A 22,942-nucleotide genomic window follows, 5' to 3' on the forward strand; every position below is an offset into this window, starting at 1 on the left:
ACTAATCTACTTGAAATCCTAATGAAGCCCAACAAAGATATTGGTAAGACACAAAATGTACTTTAACTGTACACATGTAAGAACTAGCCAATGGCGGGAGCATAAAACTGCATAAAATGTTTGAAGTGATTAACAATTTCAGTCCGTTTTCTAAAACAATTGTTGGTATTCATTGTAGGGATCACTACATTGCCCGTCATTGGTAATAGAAATAACTTCCTATTTATTTAAAACGATCCATTAATCTTGATCTTACATGACTTTATAGGCATTAAAACTCTTTATTTTGCATCACATAAAAACAATAAATACTCAAAATGCATTTGAAATATGATTTCTTCTTAATAATCAATTTATGAATTTGACAACACATGTGTAATGAAAGGGGAATGCATGCATAATTTGCAACATTGCAAAAGTTAATGAAAATAATTGTCAGTATACCATTTGCACATAAATATGTAGAACAGTCAGAGGCTAATATTGCAAACTTAGTGGGTTTGTTCAGGTACAAACAATAGGTCACCCTGAGTGAATATGCAAACAAAATGCAGCGTTGACTTTCAAATGCGGGAAATTGTAATTGCAATACCTTGAAGAACACTTGGCAAGGATGATGTGAAAGGAATGTGTCTCTTTATTATCTCCCTTCCAGTGAGCTCTTTCAAGCTGGGCAGGCCACAGTTGCCCCCCTTGTCTGGACATGCCCTGTACACCATGTAATCAACAGACTGGACTAGAGGATTGCCTTGAGCTGAATTGTGCAGAAAAATGGTTGAACAAGTGACTGCCATTACAGTCATATAAACACAATGTTTGCTTGTACTCAATCCAGTATGTGCTTTGAATTTTTGTAATTGACATTAATTTTAATTTAAAAAAATACAAACATTTGTGAATACATCTCTTTAAATACATGAAAAACATATGTGATTAAGTTTTTCAGACTCTAACCACTAGTTAACTTTGAATATGGCAACAATTAACATTACAAGTGGGATTTGAAGACTTTCTTTAAATAAAGACCAAAGCATCTCTCTGACACAATTATAAGATAATTATACCTATTCAGTTGGCAAGAATCTTACGAATCTTTTAAAATATTGAATAAGCCCTCTTCCTGAGACGAAAACATGACAAAATCACCTTTGACTATCACTGGAATCTTAAGAATCATAAAATACAACATCATTTTGTACAGCATGTACAACAAGAGCACCTTTCAAGATGAGACTACTCTGCAGGACAGTGAGGGTGTAAGGCAGGTGTGGGAGCTGGTTGTCCATCACCTCCAGTCTAGACAGGCACGGCAGCAGGCCTATCTGGCTGGGCAAGTTGGACAATCTGAGGACAGACAGTGGGCAAGTTGGACAATCTGAGGACAGACAGATGAGCCTTGTTCTGGAAATACTGGGCTTAATTTATCTGCTTTAAGATTTGTCCCAGATCAGACTAATTAGGGACGACACTTCCGCCTAGACTGGATTTTCGCTATGAAGAGACTTACTTCAAATGAAAAAGACAATAAAAGCAGAAAGCGGCAAGCTTGTGTGATATATGTTAATCTGGTACTACACTTTTTTGTACATGCATTAAGCCTAGTTTTCCCAGAATGCAGGTCAAATAATAATGATTCCATATAATATTTTGGTGGTTATTTAAAGGCAATTTACATAAATTTGATACTAGAGCTTTGTTACCAACACTAAAAAAAACACTACGTTCTCCGCTTATTTAAAAGGCGAAAACCTTTAGATTATTGAGCATGAAAAAAGTGTCTTGCAAATCTGCACTTCATGGTTAACAAATATTAGAAAATATAATTTAACCCCTTGAGAAATGCAAAGGTAGTTGATTTTACAAGCTTAAATTATATGTTACTGCCATGCCCATGGTGAAGTTCAAGGTCAAATAACCTAAGAGTGAGAGGATCAATTTGAATGAAGTGTCTCTCCAGTCTAAACATCACTTTTTCTCAAACATTTGACACTGGTGTTTCATTTAACTGTGACGGAAATATATTCAACAGACACCTGAGCATACCTGTTTGTAAAACATGTGTCAACAAAGTTGTAGTCACAAAATTATATCCTTTTGAACCTAAACATGAATGTTTCCAAAATTAATTGGTCTTTGTTGCCTCCATTTTCATACAATACGCCTACCTGTTGGTGTTACAGAAGAGACTGGTCAGTTTAGTGCAACAGATGACCGCTCGAGGCAGGACATGCAGGTCACATGCACTGATGTCCAGCAACTCGAGATTCACGAGATGACCAATGGCTTCTGACAACTGTACGAGCTTGTTCCCACTTGTGTTCAGCCACTGTGGATGACAGAACATACGAGTAGAGGTAAACAAAAGTTATTAAGACAGCAAACTTGAAGGGTGATGTGCCACGCTCAATTTTGTTTCTCCCTCTTTCCCCTCTCATCGTGGCAACACTACACATGCCAGAGTGTCTTTAAAATACATTTTTGCATATATTTGATTATGAATAGACACATTTATATACCGTGCTTTAAAACCATATAAACAAATGTTTGACTGTGAAAGTCACTGGATTCTAGCAAAACAGCAAAAAAAAAGGCACCAGTTCAGCATATATACCTTACCCTTTATGCATAACCTTGTACGTTTCGGGATACAAGAGTTTAACCTATTTCATAATTCTTAGTTTTGCATTTTTCCAAGAACCTCGATGTGTTACAATCCTGAAAGTCCTCACGACACTGTCATGTAACCATTCTGGCCTTTACCTTGTAACATGGTTGTCGGCAATTTCTCAAGTTTGATGTCCAAAAAAGCTTTTAAAATTACTCAAATGTACCTCAACAATATGTTCATTCTGAGACTTGTCCATAAATTTAAATAAATAAACACAGAATTATGAATGAAGAGAATTATCAGAGTTATGTTTCATTACTTACATGTATCTGAAATCAGTTTAAATAAATGATGCATAAGATTCATGAACACATCAATACAATTAATAGAATAATACAAATTTTAAGTGGCACTCACCTTTAATTGGAATAATGTATAAAGTTCATCACAGATGGAGTTGATATTATTGTAGCTGAAAGTAATAACCAGCAATAGGTGTGTAAACACAGAAGTGTATTACATGTATTTGCAGACAAATTTATCAATGAAATTGAAAGGTGAATGTGATCTTTATAAGGTGTGTTTTTATTCAAATAAACTGTAACAGACTCATGATGATAAAGGATGAAATTACAACTGTCTCAGATATCAAACAGTAGTACAGGTTCATGAATGTTCATTCTAGCATTGATAGAAAAGAGCTGATACAGATTTAAAGTTCAAATGCATCAAACTGTGACATCCTAATAGCATTAACATTTATATATACATGTACACTAAAGTGACATAATAAAAACAAGAGCTGTCACCATAGGATGACATATGCCCCCTATAAACGCTTTGATAGAAGTTATAGCATTTTTCGAAACCTAAACGCAGATTTCGAAACCTAAACGCGGACCCTAAGTTCAAGGTCAAGGTCACAGGGGTAAAAAAAATTGTGCGTATGAAAAGGCCTTGTCCATATACACATGCATACCAAATATGAAGGTTATATCTCAAGGGACATAGAAGTGAAGAGCATTTTTTGAAACCTAAACGCGGACCCTAGGTTCAAGGTCAAGGTCACAGGGGTAAACAATTTTGTGAGTATGGAAAGGCCTTGTCCATATACACATGCATACCAAATATGAAGGTTATATCTCAAGGGACATAGAAGTTATGAGCATTTTTTGAAACCTAAACGCAGATTTCGAAACCTAAATGCGGACCCTAAGTTCAAGGTCAAGGTCACAGGGGTAAAAAAATGTGTGCGTATGGAAAGGCCTTGTCCATATACACATGCATACCAAACATGAAGGTTATATCTCAAGGGACATAGAAGTTATGAGCATTTTTCGAAACCTAAACGCAAAGTGTGACAGAAAGACGGACAGACAGTCTGATCACTATATGCCACCTTTTCTTTGAAAAGGGGCATAAAAAAACTGTTGTAATGTGTAAAAAGCTGGAACAAACATGTTATAGAAAATTTTATCTTGTAAAAGGGCTCAATTTGAGAAATTTCTAATGATGTATAAAAATAATGCACATGCAATACTTAATATCAGAAGGAATAATGCATGCACATTTGAATGCTTACGTTGAAAAGTGTACAAGTTGACAGACAAAATTGTGTCTTTGATTAGACAGATTTCCCTGGCAACTTAAGTATATCCACCTATAATGTGGTGCTGTGGGTACAACAAGATTAAGTTAACCTTTCACCATTCAGATATGCACTTTGAAGCATCTGTAGTCAATAAGAACATTGAATGAAATCTTTCTTACTAGATTCAAGTTTTAAATGCTTCATTTGCAACCCTGAGGTAATAATAAGCAGCAAACAGCATAAAACCTGAACAGACTGTGAGTTACCTGCTGGCTGTTCTGGTCTTACCCTGGTTGCATATAGCCATTTTCACTGTTCTTCTGAGCGGGACAGGGGTTGAGACATACCTAACGTCGAGGACTAGGAGCTGTTGGAGCCTGCTGATCTCTGCAGGGATCTCTTCCAGTGCATTATGGGACACATGCAGCTCCTGTAGGCACTGTAGCTTCCACACACTGGCTGTGGATCACAGACATACAACGTTGGATGATCAAATCATTGATTGCAGTTTATATTTAACGTAGTTGTAAATAATTTCATATTGAAACCATGATTACTAAGAACATGTTTTTACTCGCCGTAAGGGTTGCAATAACAGAATGATGTAAATACTGAAATGATCCTTTCAAAACACTAAAATTATAGTTTTTTGTTACTAGTTTATGAAAGACAGCAATCTCTAAATATACCATATCTGTATGCATAATTCATTTTCTGACACTATAAGTTTTGGGACACCCTCATTTTTAGCCAAAATAATTATCTTTTGAGAATTTTTTGGACACCCAGATTTTTCCATATAACAAATGACTCTAAATGTTGTTTCTGACAGTTGAATTTTATCAGAAATCTAAATTGTTGTGCCCATCTGTTGACAGCCATAAAACTGTCAAATCAATGAAGGAATTCAGTGAACAGTAACATTTGCTTTATTTGCGTAAATTGGCATGTATACTGGTTTAACAAATTGTTTTTATCCCTAAGCTTAAAGATTATGCATCTGAAATAATTGTACATAATAAGTAATCAAATAAGTTTTGTATCATTTTCGGTTAGATGTCAAGTAGAGAAAAGTATGATAAACTGTTTGCTTTTAAAAATAAATGGTTTGTAATGTAATGCCACTTATTAAACAAGTTATAAAAATCAACTTTCCCTATTCAGAAAATATGTATTATAACTAGGCTGCAGATTCATTGCGCCAATTTTAAAAATGAAAAGACCATTTTTTAAAAACAAGGGACAAAATTGTCACAAAACCAGGTTTTGCAATAAAAATGTTACCGTGACCTTGGAGATATTGACGTTATTCTTTCGCGCGACACACCGTCCAATAATGGAGAACAAATATGCCAAATAATTTTTAAATCTCACAATGAATGACATAGTTATGGCCCAGACAAGCTCATTTATGGCCAGTTTTGACCTTTGAACTCAAAGTGTGACATTGACCTTGGAGATATTGACATAATTCTTTCGCGCGACACACCATCCAATGATGATGAACAAAATGTGCCAAATGATTTTAAAATCTCACAATGAACGACATAATTATGGCCCGGACAAGCTCATCAATGGCCATTTTTTACCTTTGAACTCAAAGTGTGACCTTAACCTTGGAAATATTGACGTAATTCTTTCGCGTGACACATCGTCCAATGATGGTGAACATAAAATGTGCCAAATGATTTTAAAATCTCACAATGAACGACAAAGTTATGGCCCGCACAAACTTGTTCCGCCCACCCGCCAGCCCGCCCGCCGACATTCGCCAATCTAATAACCAGTTTTTTTCCTTCAGAAAACCTGGTTAACAATCATCAAATTCATTTTTTCCACAATTTGTTTTTGTTTTTAAATGGTATATTCTTACTATTTGTACAAAATGCTTTAAAATGTTACAAAAATTAACAGGAAAAAAATGTGTTAAAACGAAACTGTTGGTAATATCTTTGCACTCCATTTATCATAAACTTGATATGTTGATTCTGACAGTGACAATTTCAGACAATTTGCATATTTTTCCAATGTAGAGCCAGTGCTTACAACATGGCAAGAGTTCAAAACTCCATAAAGTATTACAAATGAAGTGGAAATGTGTCTTGTTAAATCCAGCATATATAAGATTACCCTGCACACACAAATAGGATTTCCAAGACAAATAATGTGTGTCGGGGAATGTAATTAATTTGGCAGGTTTCATCACTGTGCATTACTTTCAAGCCTTTCAGCATTTCCCAGAAGTCATATTTCCTTCACAAATAATCAACTGTCAAGAAAGTCTAGCACCCTGATTCCCACTGGAAATTCGCTAGGAACATAAATATCCTTATGGCAGTGCACAGAACGAATTGTGTAGCCAGTACTTATTCTTGTTGGTCAACGTAGTTAAACATAGAACAGAGTAATTACTACATTCACGACATTCAATTCAGCAGGGTGCTTGTATATGAGCCTTGTTCTGAGAAAAATGGGCTTAATGCATGTGCGTAAAGTGTCATCCCAGATTAGCCTGTGCAGTCTGCACAGGCTAATCAGGAACAACACTTTCCGCCTAAACTTGATTTTCGGTAAGAAGGGACTTCCTTGAAACTAAAAATACCATATAAGTGGAAAGTGTCGTCCCGGACTGCACAGGCTAATCTGGGACGACACTTTACGCACATGCATTAAGCCCAGTTTTCTCAGAACAAGGCTCATTTTATCATTGCAAATACAATGTAGTCCAAATTTCCACACTTAAAGTTGGAAAGCAACTATTGTGTAACTTCTGTAACAATGAGAAAACAAATGTAATGTACTCACCATTGAAGCCAAATAACTGTACAATACAAAATACTTACCAGGAATGTTTTTCAGTTGGTTGTGCCCAATATCAAGACACTGCAGTTCTGTCAATGAAGCCAAAGTGTCCTGTCAATACAAAACATAATGGCACATTATATATCAGTGAACATAGCTAGAAAAAAAATCCATATACTTAATGAGTATCACTTTGACAAGTGTATTTTGTCTATGTTTGTAAAAGAAATATCCTTTTAGTCTTTGAGATTTGAATTGATTTGCTTTTTATATGTTTTCAAATGTAGAACTATCATTCCTTCAATTGTTTAATCTGACTTTACTTACCTGCAAGTCTTTATTTTCTTTGAATGGATTGCATTTCAGAATTGTATTTATTTCCACGCTATATTTATGTACATTAAAGGGTATCAGAAAATTACTAATGACCTGTCATAGCCCTGTATATTTCCATCCTTTTGTTTTGTGCTAAAAAAACGTATATGCAGCTTTCTCACAATGCCCATTAAAATTATACATGGTATACATACATCAAATGTATCCTTAGGAAAAATGTAACAGCCATTGAAGGCTTTTATTGCGCCTTGTTCTGGGAAAACTGGGCTTAATGCATGAGTGTAAAGTGTTGTCCATATATGCTAATCAGGGGCAATACTGTCGGCCTAAACTTAAATTTCATTAAGAAGGGACTTCTTTTTAACAAAATTCCATAAAAGATATAAGCGTCATCCTGATAATTGTGTGTGCAGAGGCTAATCTGGAACGACACTTTATTCACATGCATTAACCCTTACAGTGCTGGAACCGAATTTTGAAGGCCTTTGCAAACAGTATGGATCCAGAAAACGTGGCGTCTCATCAGGATCCAAACTGTTTGCTATTCTGATAGTGTTCTTTGAAAAAAATATAAAAAATGCTAATTTTAGAAATTCAGCAGAAGACGTTTTAGCAGACAACAAATTTCCCAGCATGCAAAGGGTTAAGCCCAGTTTATCCAGACAGAGGTCTATATGGTTATCGCCATGTCTGCACTTACCGGTAACTCAGAGATGAGGTTTCTCTCTAGACTGAGCACCTGAAGTCCTCGCAGACAGCCAATCTCCGCAGGAACCACGCTCAGTTTGTTGTTGTTGAGGTTGAGAAAGGTCAGGTGGGCACCCACGAAGCCAAGACGGCTAGGGCAGGACTGCAAACCGGTGTCACTGAAAACACAGCACGCAGAGTCTATGAATGAGTCTAAATCCATATTACCTGCCCTCTATGCCATTTAAGTAAACGACTTATAACTTTACAGTGCTTCTTTATGCCAACCTTTTTCTAATGTTCGCCACACAAACAATGACAGGAATTTTTTTTACGATATACATGCATGGACTATCATAAAAGGAAGATATTAACTACATCTACCAAAAACACGCATCAGCAAAAGTCCTCAGGGTCTTTATTAAATGTTTGATAGGATTTTTTTTTCACGATTTTTTTTTTCAATTTTAAACAGTATTTCAGTCATATGAAAGCAGTCAGTTAACCAAGTCATGCTTTACCTGGATAAGCTGTTTTACCAGTACTCATTGAACATACTTAAACCAGTAACAGACACCTGCACTATTTACTATTTTAAACCTCAAACATTTAAGCTTGATTGTATTGAAAGTCTAAGGCTTATTAAAACACTTTCAAGCCCATTTCCTGGGTGTGTGTTCTCAAAAACAGTTTTGGGACCGGTTCCAGAGTGAGGATTGAACCATCGACCTTCCAGATACCATATCAGTTACACCACCAATACCTCAGCCCTTCCAGATACCATATCAGTTACACCACCAATACCTCAGCCCTTCCAGATACCATATCAGTTACACCACCAATACCTCAGCCCTTCCAAATACCATATCAGTTACACCACCAATACCCCAGCCCTGCTTGATTTCGAGATAAGGAAATAGTTTCTTGACCAAACCTACAAAAACAATGTTGCCAGTAAGGAATTCAACCAACGCTTATGGGATTAGTAGACCAGCTACTAACCAACAGAGCTAGCCATTCAACATGCATTTTGATTATGTATATACCTGTAGCATTATACATGTAATTTTATCCATATCAAAGAAATGATGATTTAATCCTTACAAATGCCAAATGTATATAATGTGAACCATATGGAGCCTTGCTCAGGGGAAAGGGGTTTAATGCATGTGTACAAAGAGTCTTCCCCTATTAGCCTGTGCAGTCCACATAGGCTAATCAGAGACGATAGTTCCCACCTAAGACGGATTTTCTTTTAGGAGGGACTTTCTTCAAACAAAAAATTATGTACAGTTGAAATCCAATGGATTGAACTCACCAGGACTGACAACAAAAGCTTGAGCTATCTGGAATCCGATTTCTAATATAGTTAGGTTAAATAACATGAATCTCCAATAGATTTACATCTCCAGTTGAACAGTTTTCACACAGCCAAAAACCTGTTCTACTGATTTTGAATTAATTAAAACCAAATATATACTTAAAAGGTTTATTCATCAGTATTTTAAAACAGTTAAACATACAATCAAAAAAATATCATATAATATATGAATATTATATCAGCCTATTTTTACTAAGCACATTTACGGGTACATGTAAGTATATGTAAGGAACAGCAATAAAAAACAAAACATACATAAGCACTATATGCACATCTACAATAAGTGCCAGATTGTATACAAATTGCTTTTTTACTCAAATCAATGAACGATTGAGTCGACAACATGTTTGTGATTATGGACAACCTTTGATGGAGAGTCTTAAAGTGCTCCTAATCTTTTAACAGCTTTATGCGACCCAAAGCGAGTTTGAGCCATACAAACAAAAGAACTTGCGAAAATTGTGACCAGGACTGTAAAAACAGTTTTAGTCTTCTGATAATTCAACCTACATGAATTCGAACAATCAGACAGAAATTTATATGAATATATAGCAATAAAAAATCTGTGCTGCAAGGAGAGTTCAAGCAAACGGAAATTCGAGCCAAGTGAGGTCAAGCCATTGGGTTCAATTGTAAAAGCGAAAAATGTCAATGATAAGCCTGTACAGGTTGCACAGGCTAATACTTTAAGACTCTAAGACTTTACGCACATGCATTAAACCCAGTTTTCCCAAAATGGAGTTCAAATTTAAATTCTCATGCATATACCTGAGGTCCAGTTGTGACTGCCTGGTACTGCAGGGCTGACTGCCACTGCAGCTCTTGTGGTGGGTGGGACACTGGGATGTGGAGAAACAACAGCCTCTGCAGGTCACAAACCAACAGCCCTCGTCGGCATAATAGCTTCCACACCTGCAATTGAGGCCACAGTTGTTAAGTATAGAAACAATGAGAAACATGTCACAGACTCTGATGACCCCTGCAATTCATGATTGGACACAGACAGATCTGCTAAATATATTCTACAGCCCACAAAAGGACCAAGATCCAAAACTGGTTGCAGCCACAATTATCTATTTAGATGATGGACATGTATTCACAAAACTGTCAATATGTGCTTTTTTTGTTTTTACTTCAAATTTTTTTTTCTTATTTAAGGCAGAAGCCTTAACATAATTAAGCAATTAATGTATAATCAATTTAACATTAAAATCATGTCTGAAGAAGACATTTGGACATGGTGACACACTAAGGTATGTTAATAAACACCTCACTTACTTCACGCAAGGCACCTGCACACGTCCATTGCTTGACAACCAGATTGGAGAAAAATACTTCTGTAAAGGAAAAATATAAATATTCCAAATGCACTCTATCACAATAACATATATTTTGACTTTCGACTTGCCTATCCTGATTACAACAAGAGGGCTATAATCAATAATGGCCCCAAATTGCCCCCACCCCCCACCCCTGAATTCATAGTACACCAACTGTCAAAGATTTCACATGACCTAGTTTCTGACTCTGTCCCAGATTCCAACATGTCCTTGATTGATTGAGTTAAAGATGTGATTATGTTTAATCAATATTAAGTCATAAATTTGGCATCAATAGTGGCCAAAGTTTTTCTTAGAATTCTCATTGCAACCTTTTTTTTGACACATGTGACAAGGATCAAATCTAGATTTTGTCAAGATAAACAATCTGACAAAGTTTCATAAAGATTGTTCTTGGACTGGGAACAAGGTTTTTCTAATACGGTATATGACATGGTGACCTAGTTTTGGGACTAACATGACCGAAATTCCAAATTACAATGGTCAAGATTAAGATTCTGACCATATTTCATTAAGTTTAAGGCATAACTGCAGCCTTTAGAGAGAACAACTTCTTTCCAAGATTTGACCTATTCCTTTGACCTATTTATCAAGTTTTTATAAGATGTAAATAGATTACATAGTTTCTGGACACATGTGACACAGTTTCTCACTTTGTCTAACCATTGTCATGATAAACATTATGAAAAAGTTGCCCAAGTCAATTTAAATCAGCCTAGATGTTGTCAAGATAAAAATTCTCAACAAGTTTCATCAAGATTTAGTCATACACTTGCATTCTATAGTCCTAGCAAGGTTTTTCTATGATATAACTTGGTAACATAGTTTAGGAATGCACATTACAAAGTTTCAAACTCAGCCTTGATATTGTCAATATTAATAATCTGACCAAGTTACATGAAGATTAAATCACAAATGCTGCTTCTAGAGTGGTTAGAATGCTTTTTACCTTGTGACCTTTTTGAAGGTTGCATGTAAACAAGATTTAAATTGAGCCTACATATTGTCAAGATAAACACTCTGAGCCAGTTTCATCCAGATTGAGCCATAAGTGTGGAATCTATATTAGTGGTAACACCATACATGCCATAATTTTTCAGACCAATTCCGGGACATTGAGTTAAATTGTCCGGGACTTTTGCCGATTTTCCGGGACATGTATAAAATGTAGCGATATTTATAGACATATGCATTTTTGGTACGTTTTTTTGTTTCGCATCGTTAATTGCAAAAGTTCGAAAGCCTATCCGAAATACACTTGATCTATTAACCTCAAATTAAACATTACTATTTCCGTTACTAGATACAAGCCACGTGTTGTCAGTGTAAGCGTTCTAAACATAGATGGTGACGTCACTGCGTTATTGTTATTAAGACCGGTGTGTAACGCGTAGTTGTTGATACGCCTTTATTCATGTATAACATTTATATAATGTGAACGCAATTCAAACTCACTTATCATTTTTAACGTTATGATTGCTGGGGGTTTAGAACAAGAAAATAATAAACCTAGTGAGGATGACGTTTTTATATGCTTACTTTTTTACTCAACTTCTTCGTCGGTTAAACGTGCGAACATAAACTGCTTTTAATTTTTACTCAGCGATGTTGGACTTCATGCAGATGTGTGAACAACTATCCTTTGCCCTTACGCAGCAGGAAATAATGACGTAGTAGATTAAAGTCAATTAACAACCACATTAAACAATGCCGCCTTTTCGGTTTGACCGCGAACGTGAGACAATCGATATGATAACAGGACCCCTGTTAATTGATCGATTTTGACACGTAGCGTAGTCTGCCTATTCGGGTAGGCATTGTCATGGAGACGCTGCAGATATACACAGATTCGAGGTGCAGTTAAGCCTAAGATAAGGTACATGTTTAAATGGATTTTGTAAATTCCGGGACATTTGACAGATTTCCGGGACAGCGGGACAAGTTCTTCATTTCCGGGATTGTCCGGGACGTATGGCATGTATGGGTAACACACATGTGGTGGGATGTTTCCTGGTGACTTAGTTTTTGGATGCACCGGACCCAGCTTCAAACACAGCCTAGATATGGATGCACCGGACCCAGCTTCAAACACAGCCTAGATATGGATGCACCTGACACAGCTTCAAACACAGCCTAGATATGTCAAGATAAACATCTGCAGACCAAGTTTCATCAAGATCTGGTCATAAATGTGACTGCTAGATACAGTAGGTTACATTAGGTTTTTGTTTTTATTTAATCAGAAGACCTAAAAAATTATAATCATGTGACCTTCATTCCAGATCAGCCTAGATATTGAAAGATTAATATTCTGATCAATGTTCATACAGACCAGATGACATATGCAGCCTTAAAAACATTAACCAGAATAGCTCACCATGATCACTTCATGCTTAAGAGAGCTAAAAATATTGATCAAACAATCAATTTCTTACACATAAATAAGTTATGCTGTCTGACAATGCTTTAATCATTAAGGTGTAATTGACCAATATCCTGAATACAAATTCATGTTCACATGATAATTAAATGTTGTACCTTGGAACTAGCAGATGCTTTTAGCTCGTATCTTTGAAAGTTCCTTTTTGCCTTTACTCTGTCAGCCGCAGGCCTTATGAGCGCTATGAAGTGAACCACCGCCACGACGATGGAACAGCACAGGGAACTGGTGATTGCCACAGCAATGGTTGTCGTTTGAACATCCCCGCTGAAGAATATCACGTCATGCACCGCCCACGAGAAAAACTCAGACAGAGTGTCCGTCATCTTGAGGCAGTCACATTCCTAGCTGAAAAGAGCAATAAGCATTTGTTATGCATATTTTTTTAACTCTTTTAGTGCTGGAACCGAATTTTGAAGGTCTGTGCAACCAGCTTGGATCCAGATGAGACGCCACAGAAAGTGGCATCTCATCAGGATCCAAACAGTTTGCTATTCTGATGGTATTCTTTGAGAAAAAAATAGAAGAAAATGCTAATTTTAGAAATTCAGCAGACAACATTTTAGCAGAAGACAAATTTCCCAGCATGCAAAGGGTTAATGAAACACTGAACAGAGTAGTGACTCCAACACCTATTTACTAAATGATCAAAGGCTTTTGGAAAGACTACAAGGTCATGGACAGAAATATATAGCAGTCATAAAACACAAGATTCCTTGGGATGCAATATTCTTTTGCCAATTTTGGATTTTTGTATTAAGAATAGGCAATACCTGGAATAACCTAAAATGAACAATAACTGAAATAACCTGTACCAAATAGCTAGTTTGTTTAACTTGGCCTTTATGTCCATAAACATTTGCAAACAGTTTGGTGAAGGTTTGATTAAAAACTGAATGAGTAAGAGAACAAAGGGCAATAACTCTGAAAAGCCAGGTGGTAATAATAAATAGGCTGATTATCAAACTTGACCTCCATATGAAAACAAACTTTTGCTGAAAGTTTTGTAAAATTCAATGAAAACTGTACAAGTATCAGAGCATTTTTGTGTAAAGAAAGGGCAAAAAGTGTGAAGTGCCTTGTGCAAATTGGCTGGTAATCAAACTTGGCCATTATTTTATGTGCGAAAGCATTTCTAGAAAGTTTGGTTAAGATTCTATGAACGCTGTACAATATGGAGAGTGGAAACACTGAATTACACATTTGTGTATGAAAAAACAGGTACATGTATTAATATGAAGTGCCTGGTTTGAATAAGCTGGTTAATTTTGGTTATGATTGAATGAAAACTGTAAATGTTAGAATACAGATATTGCCTCTGTGTTATGTAAACAATCATTTCCTGAAAGTATGGTCAAGATTTTGATGAAAAATTGTACCAGTTAGAGAGCATATACAGCTAATTTTGCATTTTTCTCTATAAATAAAGGGCAGTAAATCTGGAGTTCCTGGCGTGAATTGACTGGTTACAAAACTTGGCCTCTAATTTATATCAACAAACTTTTCCAGACAGTTTGGTGAAGATTGCGTGAAAACTTTTATTATAATTCTTAGTTAAAGAGTGGACACAATGCAGGTGCAGCCATCCATCTTATACCCTACACATCCTCCCGCCTATCTGGCAAGGCTGTTCCCACAATACCTCCTGTCAAGTGACAGTCCCAACAAAAAAAGAATTATTAATCAGATATTTCATTACATTAACTTTCCCTGCAATCCAAGGGAGTCAAAGTTATAGCTCACTTAAACTTGCCATTCAAAAATATTTTAAGCTACAAATTGTCATTTTGTTAATCAACAAAAATGTCAGTAAAATCCAGCCTTATTGTTGGAATAAACAATATTTTGATAATATTTTCCATTACCGGAAACAACAACGTCTGGATTGAGCTAGGCAATATCTGGAAATTATCAAGAAAGCATCTGTTAGCCTCAATTTCCTGTACAGATTTCTTTCCCTGTATGGTGCACCTTTTTCAATATGGAGTATGGAACAAAATCAACTGACGCCAATAATAGAGTTACAAGATGTCTATTTACAAAAATGTTCAGTTGAAATATTCACCAAGGTTACTGGCAATATAAGCTGCTCAATGCTGAACAACACCTATATTGCTTTAAATATGACACATCAAGCTATTGTCAGAGATGAATACAAATATAGCTGCTAATCTACTTAATGCTTGATTCTTCAAGCAAAATAGCATCACAATAAACCATCGGTATATAACCTGAACCTAGCATTGAACATTGACAGTAAAAACAGTGCTCTAGGCTCAATCGTCAAAAAACATGATCTTACTCTTAATAACAGCAATAAACTTCAAAACTTGTTTACATCTTGAAAACATTAAATACCAGGACAAATATTCAAGGCTTTTTAAAGTCTCAATATTTCAAGTGAACGAGTAATAAAAAATGTTTTTCATCTTGTTTTATGCCCCCAAAATAAAAATGCTACTTTTTGTTTTCAAGCAAAACCTTGGCATTATTATCTGACATTATTATAATGTTTGAGACCTCTGGTGGAAACAAATAATAATAATTATTATTAATTAATATTTAGTATCAAAGTGCAATAACTCCCTGAAAAATCATTGAACCAAATCAACCAAAAATGGATGTATATGGCTAACCTAAATTGATGTTGCAAATCAAGTAAAATGAAAGAATGATCATTAGAATATGAGATCTGGTATGGAACCAAAGAGCAGAACGGTGCACATGCTAGAGCTTTCCACAGGTCATTTCACGGTCCCCCGCCGGGGCGCTTTTAAGTCAAAATCAGAGTCCGCGGGGCGCTTGAAATGTTCTGATCAGTGTGTATTTTTCATACTGCAACTAGGCATTCTTAAGATCAAAGCGATATTGACTTCGCCGAAAATTGTTAGAGCCGATTTATGATCCTCTGTCAATTACGTCATGTATCTCTTTACCCACCTAAAGGCGGATCGTTGTTGTATCATCGTTGTTGGAAAATCGATATTGGCCAATGAGAGTGAATGCTTTGAATAAGCGTAAGCAGTGATACCTGCATTAAGATCATGCTTACGACGAGTCTCGGCCACTTACTTAGAAGACTAATTGCAACCGGGTGTAATCCTCGTGAATATTGTGCATTTCATGCATAATATGGTCAAAACATTGATTCGACTCGTAATGCGCTTTAACAAATTATAGTTGAATTAATTACACACAACTGTAAATGTTTCTGTCGATTCTCAAATGAGCATTATTAAATTTGTAATCCGAAACACGCTTCTGAATTTTAATGCTAACATGACATTAACAAATTCTAGCATAAAACAAGAAACCGTCGGATACGGGTGATGCTCCCCAAAGTTTTTTTTGTCACAATATTGCACTATATATTCAGATAAAAGGAAACGTCTTGAGGGCACAGTAGTTGGGGGGACAAGAATATTTTTATATAAAATTTCAAAGGACCATAACTCTGTGAAAAATCATCCGACCAGAACCCACTGATAATATGATCATCTCCTCTTGGTAGTGAAGATTCCTATAAAGTTTCATTGAATTCCGGTCATTAGTTGCTGAGAAATAGCCCGGACAAGAATTGCACTATATGTACAGTTAATGGAAAATTTCAAAGGGCCATAACTCTGTGAAAAATCATCCGACCAGAACCGCTGATAATATGCATATCTCCTCTTGGTAGTGAAGCTTCCCATAAAGTTTCATTGAATTCCGGTCATTAGTTGCTGAGAAATAGCCCAGACAAGAATTGCACTATATGCACAGCTAATGGAAAATTTCAAAGGGCCATAACTCTGTGAAAAATCATCCGACCAGAACCCGCTGATAATATGCACATCTCCTCTTGGTAGTGAAGCTTCCCATAAAGTTTCATTGAATTCTGGCCATTAGTTGCTGAGAAATAGCCCGGACAAGAATTGCACTATATGTACAGTTAATGGAAAATTTCAAAGGGCCATAACTCTGTGAAAAATCATCCGACAAGAACCCGCTGATAATATGCACATCTCCTCTTGGTAGTGAAGCTGCACATACAGTTTCATTGATTTCTGGTCATTACATGTAGTTGCTGAGAAATAGCCCGGACAAGAATTGCACTATATGTACAGTTAATGGAAAATATCAAAGGGCCATAACTCTGTGAAAAATCATCTGACCAGAGCCCGCTGACAATATGCACATCTCCTCTTGGTAGTGAAGCTTCCCATACAGTTTCATTGAATTCCCTTCATACATTTGTAAGTTGCTGAGGAATAGCCCGGACAAGAATTGCACTATATGTACAATTAATGGAAAAATTTCAAATGGCCATAACTCTGTGAAAAATCATTCGACCAGAACCCGCTGATAAAATGCACATCTCCTCTTGGTAATGAAGCATCCCATAAAGTTTCATTGAATTCCGGTCATTAGTTGCTGAGAAATAGCCCAGACAAAAATTGTGCACGGACGGACACACGGACGCATGGACGGACGGACAGACCAACCAGCGACTAAATGCTCCCCCCAAAAAAAAATTTGGGGGAGCATAAAAATCACCACTATGCACGATATTTTTAAAACAAAAATATATACATTGATCCGTAAAATAACTTCTCCCATAAGCGAAAAAAATGCATTACATACTAGTCGCCGCTCTCCAGAGCGACGCCAATAATGTTTAACATCTGTATTAAAAATAGGATGACTGCTGTGAACAATGTTAAACTTTGTTTACCAAAAATATGCAATATTTTTTTAAGAATTTGTCTTGAACTTTTAATAAAAAAATAAATGAATCGGAAGTAAATTTGTTAACATTAAATATATAATTAATAATTTATGTCTTTAGTTTTTAAATATAACTGTCCTTCAGATCAATTAAAACAATAAGGCAAATAATGTATACTTAATAAAACAAACACATTCATTGTTACTCCTATGGTTTATATCCATGATATCTCAACACTATAATGACCACTCTGAATAACCTAAACAGATAAATCAATCGCAATTGAATGTTTTCATCGTCAACTTGCTGCAGATGAGATTATCTCACAGTGTTCATACTCTCACAAGATTTATTACTTTATCAATAAATGCTAACATGTTTAATATAATATTCATTTATTTTTCAACATCCTACCTATCATTATCAAATCACTTGCCAGAGGTTATTTTATATACAACATGTAGATAGTAAGTATAGCATTTCAACATAGTATTGAAAGAGTTATTCCAAGACAAGCATGCTTGACCTATCTATATACCCCTCTCGACTGTATAACGCATGTCTTCTATAAGTCTCCTAAAATAAATAATAACAAGCAAATTCGTTAAAATGATATCCCCCGCCAATATGCTTCTGGACACAAAAGTGTTAAATTTGACACTCGATTAAAAAAACATTTTTTAAGATACAAAGGGCCATAACTCTGTTATTAACAGATGGGGTACAATGCCATTTAGCATGCATCATCCTCCTATCTATATAAATACTTATACCAAGTTTCAATGAAATCTGCTAAAGCACTTCCAAAATATGGCTCCGGAAACAAAAGTGCCGGACGGACGGAAGGAAGGACGAACGGACGGACAACGCTAACACAATATCCCTCCTTCTATGGCGGGGGATAATAATATTCATCCAAGCTAAAGCAATAACTTATTATAGCCGAAACTTTTTTTGATAGTAATATGTGACCTTGACCCTTCTGGTCATAAATGCAATCCTTTGCTTAAGATCAAAATGTGAAATACCTACATGCACAATTTCAGCACATTACCTGCATCCTAACTGAAGTTATTGAAAGCAAATTGTGTATATATTTTAAGAAAAAAAGACCTTGACATTAATCCAACAGGCCCCAAATGCAACCCGATAGTAGGCATACATGTCAGCTAGAGATAGTTGTTAAACGCAAACGTTTGCCGTAATCAGAACACGTTACTTACAAAAATTTAAAATGGATCATAATACTGCTCTATTTCAAGTCAGAGTACCAGGCTGTTGTTTCTTAACTCCCATACTCATCCCCAACACATGTGTGAGGTTTCAATTGAATATCTGTAGAAGTTACACAGATAACACGGTGTAGATGCATATCCGTGGCCTTTCTGTCAAAATGCTTCCTCTCGGTTCATTCTTGGCTGCCTCTCTGTTATAAACATTAACAAGAGCTGTCAGAAGACTCCACTATTTGAGTGCTTGACATTATAAGTAAGCCATCATGGGGAAATTGTTCATATTCAATAATTTATTAGACGATCTTTCAAAAATAAAAAAATGAAAAAAAAAATTGTTAGAGGGGGGGTAAGGGGGTGAGAGGGGGGTATAATGTGGGGTGTGGTAATTTATTAGATGATGTTTTTAAAAAAAATAGTAATTTTCGTCAATTTAACTTTAAAAATGCCTACTTTCGCGTTCGTTGTGGCACAGAAAGCCTCTCGATCGGCTCACTTTTCTGGCACAGGAAGCCTATTCGTCGATCAACATTGTTATTTTTCTAAGTAAAATGAGTTTAACACTTGTTAAAAGTTTTGATATTAAAAACTTAAATGTCAGAATATTGGATGTATATATCAAAGGTGAAAGGGGACTTTTAAAGTAATTATTTGGACTAACGCTATTAGCTACATATAATCGACAAATAGGCTTCCTGTGCCAGAAAAGTTAGCCAATCGAGAGGCTTTCCGTGCCACCACGAAAGCGAAAGTAGGCATTTTTTAAGTAAAATTGACGAAAATTACTATATAGCGTACATTGAATGTAAAGTTTTGATCATAAAGATGATATCAATGACTTTAGATATTTGACATATTACGGAAAAGCTATGTTAGAAAGTCATCAAAGTGGCATGTATGCACGATTGTTCCACCACCCTCGTCATCATTCCACCTTCGATAGAGTTTGTGATAAGTGTTTGGACCTGTGGAATACTGTGATCCTGTAGCTGGATATATGCTTTAACTCATGGACCACCTCTTTTTATGCACAAATGTGTTTACGGGTTTTAATTTTAGATTTTCTTATCTGTTTTGTGAATTACGATCATCCATTTTTCATGTTTTTTACAGAGAGGCAGCATTTTGACACAGAGGCCACCGATATGCATCTACACCGTGGATAAGTACTTGTTGCACGCAAACATTAACATAATTTTTTTTCTTGCCTTCAAACCTTTATCTGACTTTACAAAAATGCAAAAAGGGGACACAATCATGCTAAAAAGTAGGTCACCGTTAAAGGTCATGGTTAATGTTCATAAAGATCATGATAACATACACAATTTGTACTTTAATATCTTTAGATACAAGAAGATAAATAGTTATGGAGTACCTGCATGCAAATGTAAACCAAAATTTTCTAAGTACAAAAAGGGGCACAAATCTGCTAAATTGCAGGGAAGAGTTATGGAATCTGGTAAGTGACCTCACACAATGACCCCGGAAACATGTGTTAAGTAACATTTGAATTTCTGTAGTAAGGGCAGTGATATGGGGATTTTTACATTTACATTTACCAAATATTATGGAACTTTAACTCAACAACCTCACACAAATACCTGTAGTCAAAACTGACAAGCACATGTTGCATGTAAACCTTACCAATTTTGTTAGAACAAAAACGGGCATTAAGTTCTGCTTAATTGCAGGGCAGCGTTATGAAACTTGGTCAGGGACCTCACACAATGACCCTGAACACATGTGTTAAGTTTTAATTGATTACTTGTAGTAGAAACAGTCATGTGGAAATGTTACTGTTCCATGTTTACCTTAACCTGAACATTAGGCCAACGCAGACTATGACGATGACATTTGGGTGAAAAGTAATTAGCTCAAACTATTTGGTGTATAAGTCAAAATAACAGAAATGTCACATTTTAAACTCAAGCTAGTGTTTAAAGGACTTGTACATATACATATAGCCAACAATGTAACATATGCACAATGGATAATGGACTGTTTGGGTCAATCATACTCACTTGGATGTTATAAATTTACTGAACCAGTATGAAAAGTTATTCGATTGAACAAAGACGCTAACACATCGACAAAGGTTTCATTGATGCTTATTTTGCTTCTTAAATTTTAACACAAAAACTTTCCAATGTCCAGTAATATTATAATCAACAAGATACTAGTCAAACCGTAAACGGGCTTCACCCGTGACAATTAGACATTGTGAAATTACATCCCTGCTTGTGTAGTGTGTACTGGCTTACTTTTATACAAAAGGTGACTGTTTATATACTTATTTGACACTAGACCTTAGCATGAAATATAAGGAAAGTTGCGTAAATTAGACTGGACACGTTCAGCTTTTAAACTATTAAGGAATGTATATTTATAAATGACATATAGGCCTGCTGCTTGTCTTTTCAATGTAACTATGAGGAAAATTGTCTGGATAAATTGACCATACGACCACACAATTAAATCGTTGTTTTTATAAACATAAGGCCAAACCATGAAATGGTTATTTTTGATAATAAATTATTTTCTCAAATGTTAAATAGATCAGGTTATTACGTCACATGTATTTCACCTAAGGGATCAATACGTTTTACAAACAAGGGCTGTTTGTAAAACATGCATGCTCTCATATGGGCTGTCAGTTGTAGTGGAAGCCATTGTGTGAATACGTTTTTTGTCACTGTTACCTTGACCTTTGACCTAGTGACCTGAAAATCAATAGGGGTCATTTGCAAGTCATGATCAATGTACCTACATGTATAAAGTTTCATGATCCTAGGCGTAAGCTTTCTAGAGTTATTATCCGGAAACCATTTTACTGTGTCAAGTCACCATGACCTTGACCTTTGACCTAGTGACCTGAAAATCAATCGGGTCATCTGTGAGTCATGATCAATGTACATATGTTGTTTCATGATCCTAGACGTAAGCGGTCTTGAGTTATCATCCGGAAACCATTTTACTGGTTCGACTCACTGTGAACTTGACCTTTGACCTAGTGACCTGAAAATCAATTGGGGTCATCTGCCAGTCATGATCAATGTACCTATGAAGTTTCATGATCCTAGGCGTAAACTTTCTTGAGTTATCATCTGAAAACCATTTTTCTGTGTCAAGTCACCGTGACCTTGACCTTTGACCTAGTGACCTAAAAATCAATAGGGGTCATCTGCAAGTCATGATCAATGTACCTATGAAGTTTCATGATCCTAGGCATAAGCGTTCTTGAGTTATCATCCAGAAACCATTTTACTGGTTCTAGTGACCATGACCTTTGACCTAGTGACCTCAAAATCACTAAGGGTCATCTGCGAGTCATGATCAATGTACCTATGAAGTTTCATGATCCTAGGCGTAAGCGTTCTTGAGTTATTATCTGGAAACCATTCGGTGGACATACGGACGAACGGACCGACATGAGCAAAACAATATACAACCTCTTCTTCGAAGGGGGGCATAAAAATATACGATGAAAATGTGTAATTTCTGTTCAAAAAACACTTAACTGTTAATAATATTTGTTAATTATATCAAGATTCAAGAGGTCTATTTAAATAATCATAAAATAGTTACACTTACTAGTTGTGATATGATTAATAATATTAAACAGTATGCACTAAGGCGGAGTTTTAAGGACTTAAAGTTATTAATGAAATATTTATTTTATATGCACATTATAATTATGAAAACTGTTGAGAATGTAACATATTTCCATTACAGAACGTATATCTACATATATAAATCTTAGATTAATATTTAGTTAGTCTAACCTGAAACAAGAGGGCCTGAAAGGCCCAAAGTCGCT

General features: G+C 35.8%; 1 protein-coding gene across 4 annotated transcripts in view; it reads right to left on the reverse strand.

The window, feature by feature from the left end:
* Positions 1 to 22,942, reverse strand: part of LOC127870728 (protein lap1-like) — a 54,152-nt gene that overhangs the window by 5,270 nt on the left and 25,940 nt on the right. For all 4 annotated transcript variants that reach the window (XM_052413165.1, XM_052413164.1, XM_052413166.1 and 1 more), the window contains exons 2-11: positions 13,284 to 13,533; positions 10,684 to 10,742; positions 10,174 to 10,317; positions 8,038 to 8,203; positions 7,043 to 7,112; positions 4,547 to 4,658; positions 3,026 to 3,080; positions 2,166 to 2,326; positions 1,220 to 1,344; positions 593 to 754 (exon numbers count right to left, since the gene is read on the reverse strand). In XM_052413165.1, coding sequence (XP_052269125.1) covers positions 593 to 754; positions 1,220 to 1,344; positions 2,166 to 2,326; positions 3,026 to 3,080; positions 4,547 to 4,658; positions 7,043 to 7,112; positions 8,038 to 8,203; positions 10,174 to 10,317; positions 10,684 to 10,742; positions 13,284 to 13,511 — 1,282 coding nt within the window. In that variant the 5' untranslated portion in view covers positions 13,512 to 13,533. The remainder of the gene's footprint in view (positions 1 to 592; positions 755 to 1,219; positions 1,345 to 2,165; positions 2,327 to 3,025; positions 3,081 to 4,546; positions 4,659 to 7,042; positions 7,113 to 8,037; positions 8,204 to 10,173; positions 10,318 to 10,683; positions 10,743 to 13,283; positions 13,534 to 22,942) is intronic.

The sequence above is a fragment of the Dreissena polymorpha genome, chromosome 3 (assembly GCF_020536995.1).
Source record: "Dreissena polymorpha isolate Duluth1 chromosome 3, UMN_Dpol_1.0, whole genome shotgun sequence".
NCBI classification, from domain to species: Eukaryota; Metazoa; Mollusca; class Bivalvia; order Myida; family Dreissenidae; genus Dreissena; species Dreissena polymorpha.